A 17,737-nucleotide genomic window follows, 5' to 3' on the forward strand; every position below is an offset into this window, starting at 1 on the left:
CGTTGCAGTCACTAAAAAGTCAGGAATATAGGAAAGGAAGAAACGCGATCTGATGGATTTGGTGCATAAGAATTACATTCCGAAGTAATGCCAGCCTTGTATTAAGTGCCACTATATCGACACAACTTGAAATAAACGAATTTTATCTAGTGAATATAACGTACTATTGGAAATTAGTACTTAACTTGTGTATGGACTTCAGCAGCAGAACTGTTACAGGTCTGACAGAGGTTGTTATATAGGACTCTATTAGACGGCATAGCTATTTCGTACAGAATAATATTTGTAAATCACCATTCCATTAAATTATTCCATAAAAGTATTGCGAAACACCTACGAATGGATCGCCAAACACGTGCGTATCACGCACAGGTGCATAAATCACATATTTATATAAATATCTCAAATGTATATAAGTAGTGTCTCATGTTGTTTTGGCTTATCTGGTGCGCTTGATGACGTGCGCATTTAATCTACATTTAAGAAGTATTCTCTGGACAGCCCAGAATTTGTTCCGGAACAACGGATAAATTAATCCCAGAATTTTGGTTGGTCTGTATAACACGCAGTACGACTGACCTCCAAGATCGCCCGATATAACACCCATTGACCTCCTTATGGTGGTATCTGCGCAATCAAATTTAGGGAACGCTATGGGCAAGCGGAGCTGACCTTCTGCATACACTTCTTGCAGCAACAATCACGCTTGCAATTTTTACACGAGTGTGAGCATAATAAGACGAGTGTCCTTGTGTGCAGAAATTATTGTTCATTTACTGTGACGAAATCAATAACATTCGTGTAAAATGTGATTTTCCTTTCACTTTCTTTTCCATACAATTGCGACAGCTGGCTGAGGCAGTCCAATATACCACAGAGTGCGCCCCTGCAAGGAGCGGAAACACAACATACAGTGCTGTACGCCCCTGCCAATAGCGACAAGCCAACATACAGGGCTATACGCCCGTACCAGTAGCGACAAGCCAACATACAGTGGAGTACACCCCTACCAGGAGCGGCATGCCAACATTATGAGACCCATTGTGCGGAGAGGCACCCAAAGTCGGCAATTGAAATATTCAAGCAGATCTGAACAAAATATTTGCGATATAAAAGTTTCATATCTACGTTATGATTTCTTGCGGTACCTATGGGTCTTCTTAAGAAAGTAATTTATGCAGCAATTCGAGGCTTCGCCACTCGATGTCATGAAAACTTGCTAAGAAAATTAGTGACTACTGTATTTTTTCTCAAATATATAGTTTTCTCAACACTAACAGTCAATAATTTTTATTTTCTGAAGTATTACATCTAGAAGCATGACTCTTTCTTTTAATGCTCAGCATCTCATGCTAATTTTATAACGACAAAAATCTCAAAATGATAAATCCGACTTTAGGTCTCCTTTCGTGCAAAGTGTTATACATTTTGAAGTATTCAACTTAAACACCTTCTTTGTCACGAATGATGTTCGAGCCCTGTGCTCGCCTCTTATCGTCAGCGTGCATGTGAAGGTATCGGGCCGGCAGCTGGTATGCGTGTCACACGAGAATTTAGGATAAAAGTTTCCAATACTCAGTGTTGTGACGAGAATACATTTTCTTACCAACCTCCATCACGCCATGTCCCAGAATTCTCGGGGTTTTCTATGGTGAAAGTCCCACCAGATGTGTCGTTACCAATCTGTAATGCTGCCTCGAGAGTTGTTTCATTGATTTTCTTTATGCTTAAAGCTACACACAGACTTTTGTCAAGGGTCATGTTGTCTGGTCCATATCTCTTTTCCAAGAACCAGTCACCATACACCTGAAAAATAAAACAGACAAATGTTATCCAAAGAAGAGGCTCTGAAATCAGTAAATTTAAAATGGATACTAGAAAAATTGGAGAATATCTCAGCTTTGATTATTTATTTTTCTTTTATACATTCAATGAGCGAACCTCTTGAGTTTCACCAAACAAGATATCGTCAAGAATAGTAATAAACTGAGATAAAGATGACAATTGCATCTTCAATGCCGGTTGCAGAGAGTACCGTAGATCTATGGATCGCATTAATGGGATGGTATAGGGAGCGGTTATAAGGGTACATGGATCTGGACGCCAAGTAGGGACAACATAAAAATGTTAGTGTTGAACTGTAGGAGTATTGTAAAGAAAGGAATAGAATTAAGTATTTTAATAGATACATACTTACCAGATATTATAATAGGAGTTGAATCATGGCTGAGAAATGATATAATGGATGCCAAAACCTTCTCACGGAACTGGAGTGTGTATCGTAGATATAGGGTAGGAATGGTATGAGGGGTCCGACTCGTTGGCTGAATGGTCAGCGTACTGGCCTTCGGTTCAGAGGGTCCCGGGTTCGATTCCCGGCCGGGTCGTGGATTTTAACCTTCATTGGTTAATTCCAATGGCCCGGGGGCTGGGTGTTTGTGCTGTCCCCAACACCCCTGCAACTCACACACCACACATAACACTATCCTCCACCACAATAACACGCAGTTACCTACAAATGGCAGATGCCGCCCACCCTCATCGGAGGGTCTGCCTTACAAGGGCTGCACTCGGCTAGAAATAGCCACACGAAATTACATATTATGGTATGAGGGGGAGTATTCATTCTGGTGAAAGAAGAATTTGTAAGCTACGAAAAGGTTAAAGATGACAAATATGAAATTCTACATGTAAAGCTCATCTTTAACGATAATAGGCAACTTGATGTCTTTGGAGTGTACAGATCGGGAAATGGTAGCGCTGATGTTGATTCAGAATTATTTGATAAGATAATCAGCTATGTGGGAAGCGATATGAAAAGGAACGTGATTGTAGCGAGTGATCTCAATTTACCAAATGTCAATCGGGAAAGTAATGCGAACGACAGGATGTATGACCAACAAATGGCAAATAAGTTAATATGGGTAGAACAGCTGATTCAGAAAGTGATGGAACCAACTAGAGGGAAGAATATTCAGGACGTGATACTGCTCAAACCAGGCGAGCTCTATAGTGAAACTCAAGTAATGGATGGTATTAGTGATCACGAAACTGTTTGGGTCGTAGTTAAAAATAAATGTGATAGAAAGGAAGGTCTTAAAAGAAGGACTATTAGGCATTACTATATGGCTGATAAAGCAGGCATGAGAGAGTTTTTAAAAAGTAACTATGATCGGTGGAAAACGGTAAATGAAAACGTAAACAGACTCTCGGGATGGGTTTAAGCAATTGTTGAGGAATGTGAAAACAGGTTTGTACCTTTAAAAGTGGTAAGGAATGGTAAAGAGCCACTATATTATAACAGAGAAGTAAAGAGTCCAAGAAGGAGGTGCAGGTTGAAAAGAAATAGAGATCTCCGAAAACCGCAAAAGTAGTTAGTGGGGCGTAAAACAAATAACATTATTTATTATTTTAAGTAATAGAGTTATAAATGTCTATGAAAGTAAGGAGAAATTGAAAGAACTTACTAGAAAATTGAATCTAGCAAAGAAGTCATCTAAGGATAAGATGGTGGCAAGCATAATCGGCAGTCATACAATGTTCGTGAAAAATGGAAGGGTATGTATAGGAACTTCGAGGCAGCAACAGATTCAAAAAAGGACATTCCAGGAATCATTAATGAACAAGGGGAGAGTATACACGAGGATCTTCAAAAGGCTGAAGTGTTCAGTCAGCAGTATATAAAGATTGTTGGTTACAAGGATAATGTCCATATAGGGAAGGTAACTAATACTAAAGAAGTGTTGCTGAACGGTCAGAGGGTCCCGGGTTCGATTTCCGGCCGGGTCGGGGATTTTAACTTTAATTGGTTAATTCCAATGGCACGGGGGCTGAGTGTGTGTGTTGTCTTCATCATCATTTCATCCTCATCACGACGCGCAAATAGAAAGACCTGCACCTGGCGAGCCGAACCCGTCCTGGGATATCCCGGCACTAAAAGCCATACGATATTTCATTCCATTTCAGTGTTAACATTTTCCTATGATGAGAACGACATGTACAATAAGAGATAAAAGTTGAAAATTAGAAAAGCGGTTGGAACTGATAAGATTTTGGGGTGTATATTTAAGACAATGGTTTTGGGTACATAATAATGTCTGAATTATCTGATTATTGTTTGCATGAATGAGCTATATCAAATGAAAGGAGAGTTGCTATAGTAGCCCCTGAATATAAAGGAAAGGATGATAGACATAAAGCTGAAAATTACAGGCCAGTCAGTTTGACATGCATTGCATGTAAGCATTGGGGAAGCATTTTTTCTGATTATATTAGACATGTCTGCGAAATTAATAACCGGTTGGACAGAAGACATTTCGGGTTTAGGGAAGGTTATTCCACTAAAGCTCAACGTGTAGGATTCCAGCAAGGTATAGTAGATATCATGGATTGAGGAGGTCAAACGAACTGTATCGCGATTGACCTATCTATGGTATTTGATAGGGTAGATCATAGTAGACTACTGGCAAAAATGAGTGCAGTTGGACTAGAAAAAAAAAAAGGATGACTGAATGGGTGATTATATTTCTAGAAAACAGATCTCAGAGAATTAGAGTAGGTGAAGCTTCATCTGACCCTATAGTAATCAAGAGAGGAATTCCTCAAGGCAGTATTGTTGGAACTTTATGTTTTCTTATACAGTATATATATGATATGAGTAAAGAAGTGGAATTTGAGATAAACTTTTTTTCGGATGATGGTATTCCGAAGAGACTAATAAATAAGTTAAAGATTGTGAGAAACTACAAAATGACCCCATTAATGTTGTGAGATGGACATTTAGGCAATGGTATGATGAAAATACAGGATTAATAGTCCGGTTGTGAGTTTAACAAACACGAAAAGTCCCCTCAGTTTTAATTACTGCGTTGATGGGGTGAAAGTTCTTTTTGGGGATCATTGTAAGTACCCAGGTGGTAATATAAGAAAAGGTCTCCATTGGGGTAATCACATAAATGCGGATCTCTGCACATGGTTATGAGGGTATTTAGGGTTTGTAGTAAGTATGTAAAGAAGAGGGCATGTAAGAGTCTGGTAAGACCACAAATAGAGTATGGTTCCAGTGTATGGGACCCTCACCAGGACTACTTGATTCAAGGACTGGAAAATATCCTAAGAAAAGCAGCTGGATTTGTTCTGGGTGATTTCCGATAAAAGAATAGCGTTACAAATATGTTGCAAAGTTTGGGCTGGGATGACATGGGCGAAAGGAGACGAGCTGCTCGACTAGGTGGTATGTTCCGTCCTGACAGTGGGGAGATGTGGAATGACATTAGTAGACGAATAATTCTGAGTGGTGTCTTTAAATGTAGGAAGTACTCGTATCACAATATTAAGATGAATTTGGAATTCGGCTTACTTGTTGTTTTAAGGGGCCTAACATCGAAGGTCATCGGCCCTAATTTGGAATTCAAGAGGACAAATAGGGGCAACTATTTGTTAATAGGAAGGGGAATTATGGATTGGAATAACTTACCAAGGGAAACGTTCAATGAATTTGCAATTTCTTTGCAATCAGAAGAAAGGGCTAGGGAAACAACAGGTAGGGAATCTGCCACCTGGGAGACTGCCCTAAAAGCAGATCAGTAGTGATTGACTGATTGAACTTTAACACCATGAGAACTACTTTTTGGAACACATCACCGAATGACAACAATACTGCACCTAACAATAATTTAAAGTGAATTTATTTTTGATTTGTTTTATGATAAAGTATCCGACAGTATCGGATTCCATTAAATATATTGAAAATCATTAACGATATACTGTATATAAAACTTTAGAATTCATGTAGTTCACGAAAGAAAATATTCTCTAAACAGCTCCGGAGTAAGACATGGCTGCATTCAACCTCTAACTATGTTTCTATCAGTGGCGGCGCGTTCTGCATGTTCAGCGGTTCAGTGAACCCCCTAGAAATAGATAAGTCTAGTTAAAATAGTTTATTAGAGCATATTCCTTTAATAAGCTCTGTATATCCGCGCGCGTAGCGGTATTTTTGACATCAACACTCGGTTGCTCTTCGGATGCAGCGAACAGGTTTAATTTCGGGACCATGGAAGTGGGGCCGTGAGACGAAAGGAGGGTACGCATGGCGAGGGGCTGTGAGGAGCGGGGAAAACATAGCCCAGGAATCGCTGGCAACTGGACCAGCGATAGACACGAGTTACATCCAGCAGTTCCGAAATTAGCCGAAGAACTGTCAGAGCGCGCGGTTAAAATTTGCCGTATGTGATAGTTTTTGGAGGGAATTTAATTTGTCGATTTTGCAATTCTGATGTAATTAACTGCAATGAGCCAGAATATTTTCGTAAGTACATTTTGTATAGCATCAATAGGCGTACGCAGCCAAGTTTATGTAAATAATGAAACTTTTCGTAAGTGGTGGTGGTGATTATTGTTTTAAGAGGAAGTACAACTAGGCAACCATCTTCTATTAACACTAATCAGAGAGAAAGAATGAAGGTATCGGCCGAAGAAAGATAAGGACCACGAAGGGCGTGAAAATGAAAGACTCCCTAAGCCTCGACTGCTCTAATACCGTCGGGGTCGGGTAAGAACAAGACTTGACAAGGGGAGGTCGGATAGGATGGATGAAAGTGAGGAGGCTGGTACAAGTAAGTGGAAGCAATGCCAGGACTCAGGTAAGGGCCCCGTGGTCGCTAACCCGCGCTACCCCTTGAGCTTTTCATTAGTAATACGTGTTTTATGAAACGTAAACGGCAAAATACGTCGGTACATAAACAACAGTGGTCTGCCGAACACGTTCTTGAAGCAGTTATTCGTACTAAAGCGACGTCTTCAAAATCATAGGAAATTGAATCAGCTTAAAGCAAATGGGCCTCATATTCTCTCTCTTTCATTCTTCATTGTTTTGGTAACTTCTTCGAGCTGTAGCCGTGTACCTTCAAAGGAAAGTCGCGTTTCTAAGCAAGCAATGTCACTATTTTACATCTATGCAAACATCAAGTAACAATAAATCTGAACACGTTATTTCCCACAGCAGTGAACCCCCAGACGCTTTATCCACGCGCCACCCCTTGTTTCTTTATTTATTAACGGTTTACTGAGAAATATAATAGATGGAATTAGGAGAAGTTCTCAGTGGAGAATGAGTGAGAAGATTTTGGAGCTGGAATTTGTTGATTATATCTTACTTCTCTCTCTCTCTCATAATTTGAAGCATTCTATAATTATTTCGATTATTAATATCTCCATATTTACTATTAGTACTACTATATAAGTTTTTAAAATAATTTGCTGTATTTTCTTAAGATTACATTTCTGTTAAATAATTTCTTGAATGTTGTGGTTAAGTGTAAGTGAGGGCACAACATCGCCACGAATAAAGTCGAATTAATTAATTAATTAATTGCTAACAAGTATTCGCAAGATACGTATTATGGGGAAAATCTTGTGCGATTCTTTAAGAAATATTTAACTTGTAGCGTGTAGTGTGCCTTAATTTTGTCATTACTGGTTCATGTTATCACTAAACTATCATTGACAAGTTTACACAACGCAAACAATACTGCACATAATTATATAAGCATGTTTTAAGTGATTTGATAGAATCTGAGGATGTTCTTGTAGAACGAAACATGTCATTCATTGTATATTAATGCGGTTTTTTTTTTGCTAGGGGCTTTACGTCGCACCGACACAGATAGGTCTTATGGCGACGATGGGATAGGAAAGGCCTAGGAGTTGGAAGGAAGCGGCCGTGGCCTTAATTAAGGTACAGCCCCAGCATTTGCCTGGTGTGAAAATGGGAAACCACGGAAAACCATCTTCAGGGCTGCCGATAGTGGGATTCGAACCTACTATCTCCCGGATGCAAGCTCACAGCCGAGCGCCTCCACGCGCACGGCCAACTCGCCCGGTAATGCGTATTTTACAGGTATGTTTATAGTGTTATAATTTATATTGCAGTTGCTGTGTGTTTGACAGACTGAAAAGTTTTTATTGCATTTAACTAAGTCAACACTGGAAAATATGGCTTCATTCTTAACAAAAAAAAGTAATAGAGAATACAATTTCCGATCATTTGTTTTATTCAGTTTCACCGTACCGACTATGATAAGAGTGCTATTTCAGAGTTGGAAGGAAACTAAATGTGAAGGCCTACAATATTGAAAGCGCATAACATTGATCAACAATAACAATATATTGACCATTGTTTGTTGTGATGTTCTTTGTCTCTTATGCTGCCAATCAACTCCGATAGATGGGATTACTGCTGCGTACCGGTACCGAGTATAACAGCCTGCCAGAATATTGGCGGGAAATGGCTGGGGAGTTTGAAAACTTTCTTCTTTAGCATTTCATTCCTCTGGTTCATACATTTTCTGATCCAGCTGGTAAGTAACACACTGGTTTATCAGTGTATTCCAGCTATTCGATCCCTACTCTGACGGGCTCTTTTGAATGAGCAGTGCGCACACCTAACGCTAAATAACTCAAAATTAAACCCTGAAAAGAGTTTTCTCAAGAAAATCTTCTTCCTCTTCACTTTTATTATTTACCGGGTGAGTTGGCCGTGCAGTTAGGAGCGCGCGGCTGTGAGCTTGCATCCGGGAGATAGTGGGTTCAAGTCCCACTGTCGGCAACCCTGAAGATGGTTTTCCGTGGTTTTCCATTTTCACATCAGGCAAATGCTGGGGCTGTACCTTAATTAAGGCCACGGCCGCTTCCTTCCAACCCCTAGGCCTTTCCTATCCCGTCGTCGCCATAAGGCGTATCTGTGTCGGTACGTCGTAAAGCCACTAGAAAAATATCACTTTTATTAAATTCTACATTAATCTTATTCCAAATTAGCAGTGAAGAAGGGGTTTCTGCTTTGGCTTGGAGGAAAATGACGCCATTGTAATAACCTATGTTCATTTCAGTTGTGAAAACCATTACGACAATCTTTCTGAGGATGTAAAAAGGCAGGTGGAGAGTGAGTTTCTGCCATTATAATGAAAACTCCCCAACCTGATTGTGACTGATGATAGGCAAGCTGTCCTACCATTACAATGAAAATTCCCTAACCCAGTCTTCATATGAGAAAATATGTTTGGTGAATTCCCCGTCGCGTTTCTAGGGTAATGTTAAGAACTATGCAATTTAATACAATCTTGCTAAGAAGTGTACACTACCTAACCTATAATTCTGTTTACAATGTAGAATTCCGTAGCGAAACACGGGTACATCAGCTAGTTACCTATAAGCATATGTCCTACATTACGTTGTTACTGAGTCATATGCGATGGAGTTACAAGAAATGCTCGTAGTGTCCACCATGAGCAGCTACGCGGGGGTTATTGACACGCTCTTCCAGGTCATTTCTCTGTGTCTTGTTCCCTTACGATATTCCACAGTATCCACACATTATCCCTTCTGCAATGAGTTCTAAGTTTAGGTGTACCGAATTACCTTTCATCAAACTTTAATTACCTCTCCTCCTATCATAACCACGATACACGATCTGGCTCCTCTTTAACTATATTATTCTCTCAGTCACTCCAGGGATTAAAACTGCTCCTTTGTAGTCACGACCCTCCCTGCTAACATTAGAGATTTGGGTTCTCGTACGAGAATTAAGACGGATTGCTGAATCACGTACTGAATACTTCTAGCTGACTTGTATGATGAGTGAAGTGTGAATGAGTTCATGAAAGAGTCTATTTTCATAGACATTAGAAATGTATTTTCTAGTTACAGGTTTTTAATGTTCCTTCTTTGTTACTATTGTTAGTTTTATAATTATTGTCATTTTCATTTTATGACAATGTACTGCTCAAATTCTATTAAGAAACGCGTAGGTATCTTGCTTTTCTAAATACTTGGCGTTTCCAACCAGGGCACAAAAAGAAATCAAAAACAAATATAGACAATGGATGATGGAACGACGCTATTTTGATGGACGGTATCACGAAGTCACTGTAATTATTCAAAGAAAAAATAACCATGTCAGCAATATTCTGTAAGAAGGAAGTCAGCTCCCAGACGAAACTATCCTTACATTGGTCTGTGAGCGAAAGCTGGGTGGACTCAGGATATCTTATTCATAAGTTAGAAGTAACAGACATGAAAGTAGCAAAAACGATTTCTGGTACAAACAGGTGGGAACAATGGCAGGAGGGTACTTGGAATGAGGAGGTAAAGGCTAATTTAGGAATAAACTCGATGGATGAAGCTGTACGCATTAACCGGCTTCGGTGGTGGGTTCATGTGAGGCGAATGGAGGAGGATAGGTTACCTAGGAGAATAATGGACTCTGCTATGGAGGGTAAGAGAAGTAGAGGGAGACCAAGACGACGATGGTTAGACTCGGTTTCTAACGATGTAAAGATATGAGGTGTAGAACTAAATGAGGCCACAACACTAGTTGCAAATCGAGGATTGTGGCGACGTTTAGTAAATTCTCAGAGGCTTGCAGACTGAACGCTGAAAGGCAAAACAGTCTATAATGATAATGTATGTATGTATGTATGTATGTATGTATGTATGTATGTATGTATGTATGTATGTATGTATGTATGTATGTATGTATGTATGTATGTATGTATGTATGTATGTATGTATGTATGTATGTATGTATGTATGTATGATTTTCGAAATTTGTTTTCTCTTAAGTTTTGTAGAGCTAGCGAAGACTCACAATTTCAATCCTTTCCGGGCCATTTAACACTTCAACCTTCGGCACAATTGAGGAAATTGCTTAATTTTACGTTTTTCTTTGAACGGCGACCCATAATTTGTCTGCTAAGAGGCATTTTCAACATTAAAAAAAAGGCATTGTAAACACTGCTGATGGCTTGATACACGTATTAAAATTAAGATCAGCCCGTATCAGCACACATTTAAAGTGTTTTCATTTATAACCGGTTTTGGGAATGTTAGTTACATCAGTGAATAAAGTTAAAATATTAAAATCCAAATAATTTCGTCGTCTTGATTTTAAAATGTTTAAAAGCAAAATTTTATAAGCACAGCTGTCCTATAGATTTTAAAATCAAGACGACATAATTATGTGGATATTAATATTTTAATTTAAACGATTCACTGTTAATGGAACTGTGATTCCAATATACGGTTCTGAATTAAAAGTATACTGATATATACTGTTTTTAATTTTAACAATTTTAACAATACACGAAGAAAAACTCTTTCTGAACATAAAGTGGAACCATAGTGCGTCACATCACGCCGCCGGGCGCTCTAGTGTCAGCAACAACAGCTGGGGCACCCTAATTGCAGCTAAAACAGACACAGAAATGTTGCTGATTGAGTCCTGCTCGATCGTCTATCGGATAGAAGGCCTTATCTTCAATTTCCATCTAAAGAAACGAGATACTGAGAGGAAATCTCGAATTGTAGTAGGCCTACTCTCACTTATTCAAAGTTAACATTAACTCTTGATCAAATAAATCTTGAATACACAAAACCTTAAGTTGATGCAACTTCTGCTCCCACACAAATGGCACCTCCAGATCATTGTAAAAGAAAAGCAAAAAAAAGCAAAGTCATCTCCGTACAGGCCGTGAAGGCTCTTGGAGGGGTAGAATGTAAAGGCTCCTTAACTCTTGCCCTGGACTCCCTCCTCATCTCAATTACTGCTTCCCTGGCTTCTTCTACGATCGATTCGAAGATAGCATGCGCGTCCTTTTCTGTCCTGCTAATCGACTCTCTGATCTCTTCGAATCTCGACGCCATACTAAGATCACACAGCTCACTGCTTCCATTTGATCTTTCCTTTTCACCATGTCCATCTTCAGCGCTGCTTTCTATTGTCTGTCTTCCCTCAACCCTATCACTGATACCTGCCTCTGTCCATCCTCTAATGCCCGTAATTTCTTCACATTCCAAAATCTGACCCATATGCCATTAGTTACCACTAATTGCTGCCCCCTAATGTGCCCTCTTAATCCTTGAAGTTTGGCCGTTACTAAATGTTTTTTTAGGATTTTCATATTATTACTCCCTTCTCTACCCAGATTTTTTCACTCTATAGGTTCCCCGCGTTTGTTATCACTATTTCAGCCATCAAAGTGGATAACTTCATTTTATAGGCCTGTTTCCATGCGCTGTACCTATCCTTTCCACGTCATCTATATCTACTTCGCTGAAGTTAATTTTCATTTTGTTCTGGATGACGTCCACGACTTTATAAATTGTCCCCACTTTGTCCTCTCCCTTTTCTTCCGGTATCCCATATATAAATAAGCATTTCTTTCTCTGTTCCTGACTACAGCGTTCTATTTCTGTCTTCAGCTTCAACATCTCCTCTTCCATATTTCTTATTTTCTTTCTGAGTAACACAATTTCTCCCTCGTTGTTCCTCGCTTTGGTCATTGTTTCGTCTGCTTTTTTTCTGGATCCATTCTCTCATATTTTCGAACTCCTTCACGTGCTCCTGCATCATAGTTTTAATATGTTCAAACGGCTAAACTTCTTCCACAACTACCCTTACCACTCTCTTTATGACTTCCACATCTTCCCAGCTCATGTTGCCACTAGAAATCGGCTCGGAGTTAATTTCCACGCCTCCTATGACTAACAGAACCATAACCACCGCTGCCACCAACATCCAGTCACCCTTCATTCCTAGTTCCACTTTACCTTCTTCTCTTTCGGCTGTATTCTTCTTCCATATTCCCTGCCATCTTCCAATAATTACCCGATACTGCTCCACACCAATCATCTTCCTCTTCACTTTCCACTTCCCTCCTGCACTCACCGCTCACACTCCACTCCCGTTCTACCGGCACACTCGACTCAGCACATCCGCACCCGTTACTGGCTTAGGTTAGACTTTATAAATAACGTGAAATGATTACGTTTTAAATATTATTTTCCTAAACAACTTCAGTTATTTATTGTTTTAGATAATCCCGGCACCAATATTTTAGCCACTTTTACATTTCGATTTAGTTTAAGCATTTGTCATTGATCAGCTTTTAGTGCTGTCGCCCAGATGGCAGATTACCTATCACTTGTTTATCCAGGTTTTTCTTATTAGATTTCAAATAATTTCGAAATTTACCAAACTTATTTCATGGTACATAATTCCAATTATTAATTCCCCTCGTTATAAACGAATGTTTGCCTTAATTTGTCCTCTTGAATCAATCAATCAATCAATCGATCAATCAATCAATCAATCAATCAATCAATCAATCAATCAATCAATCAATCAATCAATCAATCAATCAATCAATCAATCAATCAATCAATCAATCAATCAATCAATCTGTGCCGGGAGGTACACCCCAACGCCGCGCATTTAAATCTAGCGCCTCTACTGGTGAAACAGTGAAATTGAAACTAGACCAGCTTATAGATTTACTCAGATGATGTCACCACTAAAATATGATGTAATTTTGTTATTGTAAAGGTTCCTGAACTGATTGTATTTCTACTTGTTTTGTTTGCCATTCATCACGAAGTTTGGACATTCTTCCATAGATGACACTACCAAAAAACTATAATCATGCACCCTGGTGCTAAGTGAATGAACTTTTGATGTAAAGAAGTTTTGTATTCATAAGTTTTTTCTAATTGATGTTCATTTATTTTTGGGTTGGCAATATTTATCTTTTCTTCCCGCCTGTTTTAAATCTAGCCAATCCCAAATTTCTGTAATTAATTTTCCAGCTATCACAGGCTTCTTCTCCGATTCTGAATGTCACTTTTGAACTCAACCAATAAAACTCTGTGGGTGTGTCTTGATTATTCATGAATGATCTCGAACCTTCCCTGAGGGTTTATAAACTGCGGATTTTCACGTCTCTTGGCCAATTGATCGTCATCTTACTGTGTGTGTGTCAATGCAGGAGGCGGGAGGCCTCTTCGTCAGCTCCTAGAGCTTCTACAAGGTAATGGCCACATAACATCTTTCTTTCTTTCTTTCTTTCTTTCTTTCTTGCTAGCTCCGCAGTTTAACCCGAGGGAAATGTCCGAATCATCAACTATGTAACTTACTTTTATGAAAATGTAACTTCTGCTGGCTAATGTAAAAACATAACAACATCTTTAACTGTAAATCGGGGATAGAGGGTGAATTACCCCCTCGAGCTCCCCTTCATCTTGATTTGAGGTGACTATGTTTGTAACTGTTCTTCTGTTTTTCAAAGCCATGTCAAATTGGTATCATTTTTCACTACACAATGACATTTATGGTTTAAAAATTCGATGGGGGCAGTGTGGCTGCTAGTACCACGTGATAAAATATCTACAGTTGTTAGTATCGGGGCACCAGTTGTGTGGTAGTCACTCAAACTTGAGACCTTCATTGTTAGTGATTTTGGACTTTAAGCATTATGAAAAGTCGCTCTGTCCTCTCAAATTCGTTTCCGAAAATGTTTAAACTATTTACTGTCTATATGTTTACCATAGAAGGACATTTTCTGAATTTTATGCAATATCATTTTCTGAGTTGTCCACTATGTATTTGTAAAACTCACTTGTACAAATCGCACAATATCATATTATGAGCTCCCATGTCGGAGTCCTAAGCACCTATATATATAGAGTCTCCTTTGGTGTCAGTGGATGTCATTAGAGTCGTCTTCCAGAATTTCTAGAAACTTCTCGACGCTTAGTTCTGTGGAAGCGTCCACCATGAGTTCTCCATCACCTCCTCATGAAATGGACGCTACAACGCTGAAACAGGCCAGGAAAATTACTCCTGAACTTACAGGCGACCGGAAGAAACGCTGTGCTGGAGACCAAACCTCATCACCACTATCATCAGGATCTACATATCTTCCGCCACGGTCACCTCCGGTTAGTACTGCATATATGCCTGCCAATGTGCGCAGTTATGCTGCGGCGGCGAAGAATCCAGCAATACATCCTTCTATCCGTCAACGGAGTGTCGTCAGTCCTGCACCATTGCCACCAGCGCCATTCTACGTTATTAAGCTTATGCATGTGGACCCGGACAAGGCGAATACCCGTGCTATATACACCATTCTGTCCAGATTTACTCCAGACTTCAGCTCCTACAATATTGAACTGCAACGTACTCGGGACGGCTATTTCCACATCAAAACTTCCAAGCCTTATTACAACCATCTAATCACTGCCATCGGATTAGCACACTTTGGGGAGCACGCTGCTGCTGCTAACATCACGCAGCAAACACCGGCTCGGCGCTCTGCTCCTCCATCTCGTCCAACGCCTCTTTCTTCTGTGGTCGCCTATAGGGTGGACAGAGACTGGACGAAAGATGAAATTGCGGCCCAACTCCAACTTGAGGGTCACTCCATCTACAAGTTCGTCCGCATTTGCAACGCTCAGGGCCCCACGTCCCTCGTCCGAGTGCTGTCGAGGGACGTAGCTACGCTGGATGCCCTGCTTCGAGACGGCGTCGTCATCTACGGTCAACGTCACCGGGTCGAACCGTCCCGCTCTGCGCCACCCCAGCAGATCAAATGTGAACGGTGTCACCGGTACAACCACGCTCCAGGTGCTCCCTGTGTGAATGACGAGGTATGTGGTACCTGTAGCCAGGTGCATCCTCCTCCTCAGTGCACTAATAAGGCTTCTCCGAAATGTGTAAATCGTGACCAACCTCACCCCTCCTTTTCCTACAAGTGTCGAGCTCGTCCTGCACCTGATCCCACTAAACCTGAGTGTGTCATCCCTGGCATTTCACAGGATCTTCCTACCTCTGCTGCCTCCTCCTCCCTCCCCCCCCCCCCCACTTCTGAGAACCTTATCAGGTTTCTCACCATGGTTCTCCAGAACATTCTTCCATTCAACCGGCCTCATATCCTCTCCCAAGTCCAGTTAGCAGCGCGGCTGGTTCTCAATACTCATGTGGATATCGCGTATTCGGGGAAGACGCACTTTGCATTTTTTTTTTTTTTTTTTTTTCTCTCGTTAACACGCTTCCCCTCATGAGATAAAATGTTTCAGGTATATTACGTTAACCTTCAATCTCTTCAAACCAGCCGTGCACTCCTGAACTTTGCCCTAAATCTGTAAGCCCCGGATATTTTCATTCTTAACGAAACTTTTTTGACCTATAAACAACAGCCCCATTTTCCGAAATATCATTTATATCGTGCTGATAGGCAATATGAATCTCGAGGTGGTGTAGCTGTTGGAGTTAAACGTGGTATTATTGCTAAACGTCATTATTTCACTTTCACTGACAACTTATCTGAATATCTCATCTTAGAAACGTTTCTCCCCAATAATTCTTCTCTTACTTTCGTTACTGTATATCTTCCTCCTCGCACTCCTCCTCCTCTCGACTTCATTCGATATATCGATACCACTTTCTCCCACTACATTTTTGTTGCTGATATCAACATTACTTCATATACTACAACTGAACTTACTGCTTTTAAGACGATGCTTACTAAAATCCGGGGCGTACAGATCCCCTTCCCCTTCTCCACCCACCCAATTTCCAACTCGTGAGCTTGCATCCGGGAGATAGTAGGTTCGAATCCCACTATCGGCAGCCCTGAAAATGGTTTTCCGTGGTTTCCCATTTTCACACCAGGCAAATGCTGGGGCTGTACCTTAATTAAGGCCACGGCCGCTTCCTTCCAACTCCTAAGCCTTTCCTATCTCATCGTCGCCATAAGACCTATCTGTGTCGGTGCGACGTAAAGCCCCTAACAAAAAAAATATTTCCAACTCTACCCCTGATGCTCTCACAGTTTCCCCTTCCCTTTCCACTCTCACCATTGATAAACTTCTTCCTATCAATTCCGATCTTACCCCCGCCCTCATTACTGTCCCTAATTATTCATATACTACTCGCCCTCTCCCTCCTCGCCCTCCCCCTACCCGCCGGTTCTGAAAGACAAACTGGACTAACTATCGTACGACAATCACGGATTTACTTCAGGACTCTCTTCCCCCCACCTCCCTTCCCAACCTTCTTGCTTTAACTTCCCAAGTAGAACATGTTCTTTCTGTTGCTGATCAACGTCATATCCCTCGACATTCTTACCAACCCTCCAAACCCCCTATTCCCCCCCCCCCCCCCCAAGCCCTATCTTTACTTCAAGTTGCTCATGACTATTACCGCTCTTACTTACGTACTCGTGATCCTGTGACTTTACGTGAACATCGACGTCATTTACGTCACGCTCGGTCTTACATCAAAGCACTTAAAAAACGACAATGGATGACAGATTGTAACAACCTTAAAGACGTACATGACCCACATAAATTCTGGACAACTTTCCGACGCTTGACTAAAACGAACAAATCTCTCTCGACTTACCCTCTTCACTTTGGTCCTTCCCCACCTATTACTGACAAAGAAAAAGCCGACGTTTTTGCTGATCACTATTCTTGTCTTTTTCCCCCCTCCCTCCTTCCCCCACAGTTTCCATCCTGATGAACCGCTTATCTTACAGCACGTTAACCCTGCTCAACCACATTCGCAACCTTCTTTTTTACATTTTCGTGATATTAATTTTCCCATCCCCTTAATTCCCCTATTACCCCCATTGAAATCCTGACTTTTTTACGTCATAAACGGAACACCGCTCCTGGACATGATCGCCCCACCTACCGTCATCTCCGTGAAGCTCCTCTACTCCTTATTCATATCCTTTGCTCTATTTATAATACAATGCTGTATACCGGTTTCTATCCCTCCCATTGGGGCCATGCCATCATTCTCCTTTTCCTTAAACCAAATAAGCCTCTCTCAGATATTCACTCCTATCGCCCCATCTCCCTTGTCACTGTCCTCTCCTAAGTTTTTGCAAGCATTCTC

General features: G+C 40.7%; 1 protein-coding gene across 1 annotated transcript in view; it reads right to left on the reverse strand.

The window, feature by feature from the left end:
• The window catches only part of LOC136874969 (uncharacterized), a 50,797-nt gene that overhangs the window by 18,069 nt on the left and 14,991 nt on the right, over nucleotides 1–17,737 (reverse strand). The window contains exon 2 of the mRNA XM_067148681.2: nucleotides 1,611–1,806. Coding sequence (XP_067004782.2) covers nucleotides 1,611–1,806 — 196 coding nt within the window. The remainder of the gene's footprint in view (nucleotides 1–1,610; nucleotides 1,807–17,737) is intronic.

Source organism: Anabrus simplex, chromosome 5 (genome assembly GCF_040414725.1).
Source record: "Anabrus simplex isolate iqAnaSimp1 chromosome 5, ASM4041472v1, whole genome shotgun sequence".
NCBI lineage: Eukaryota > Metazoa > Arthropoda > Insecta > Orthoptera > Tettigoniidae > Anabrus > Anabrus simplex.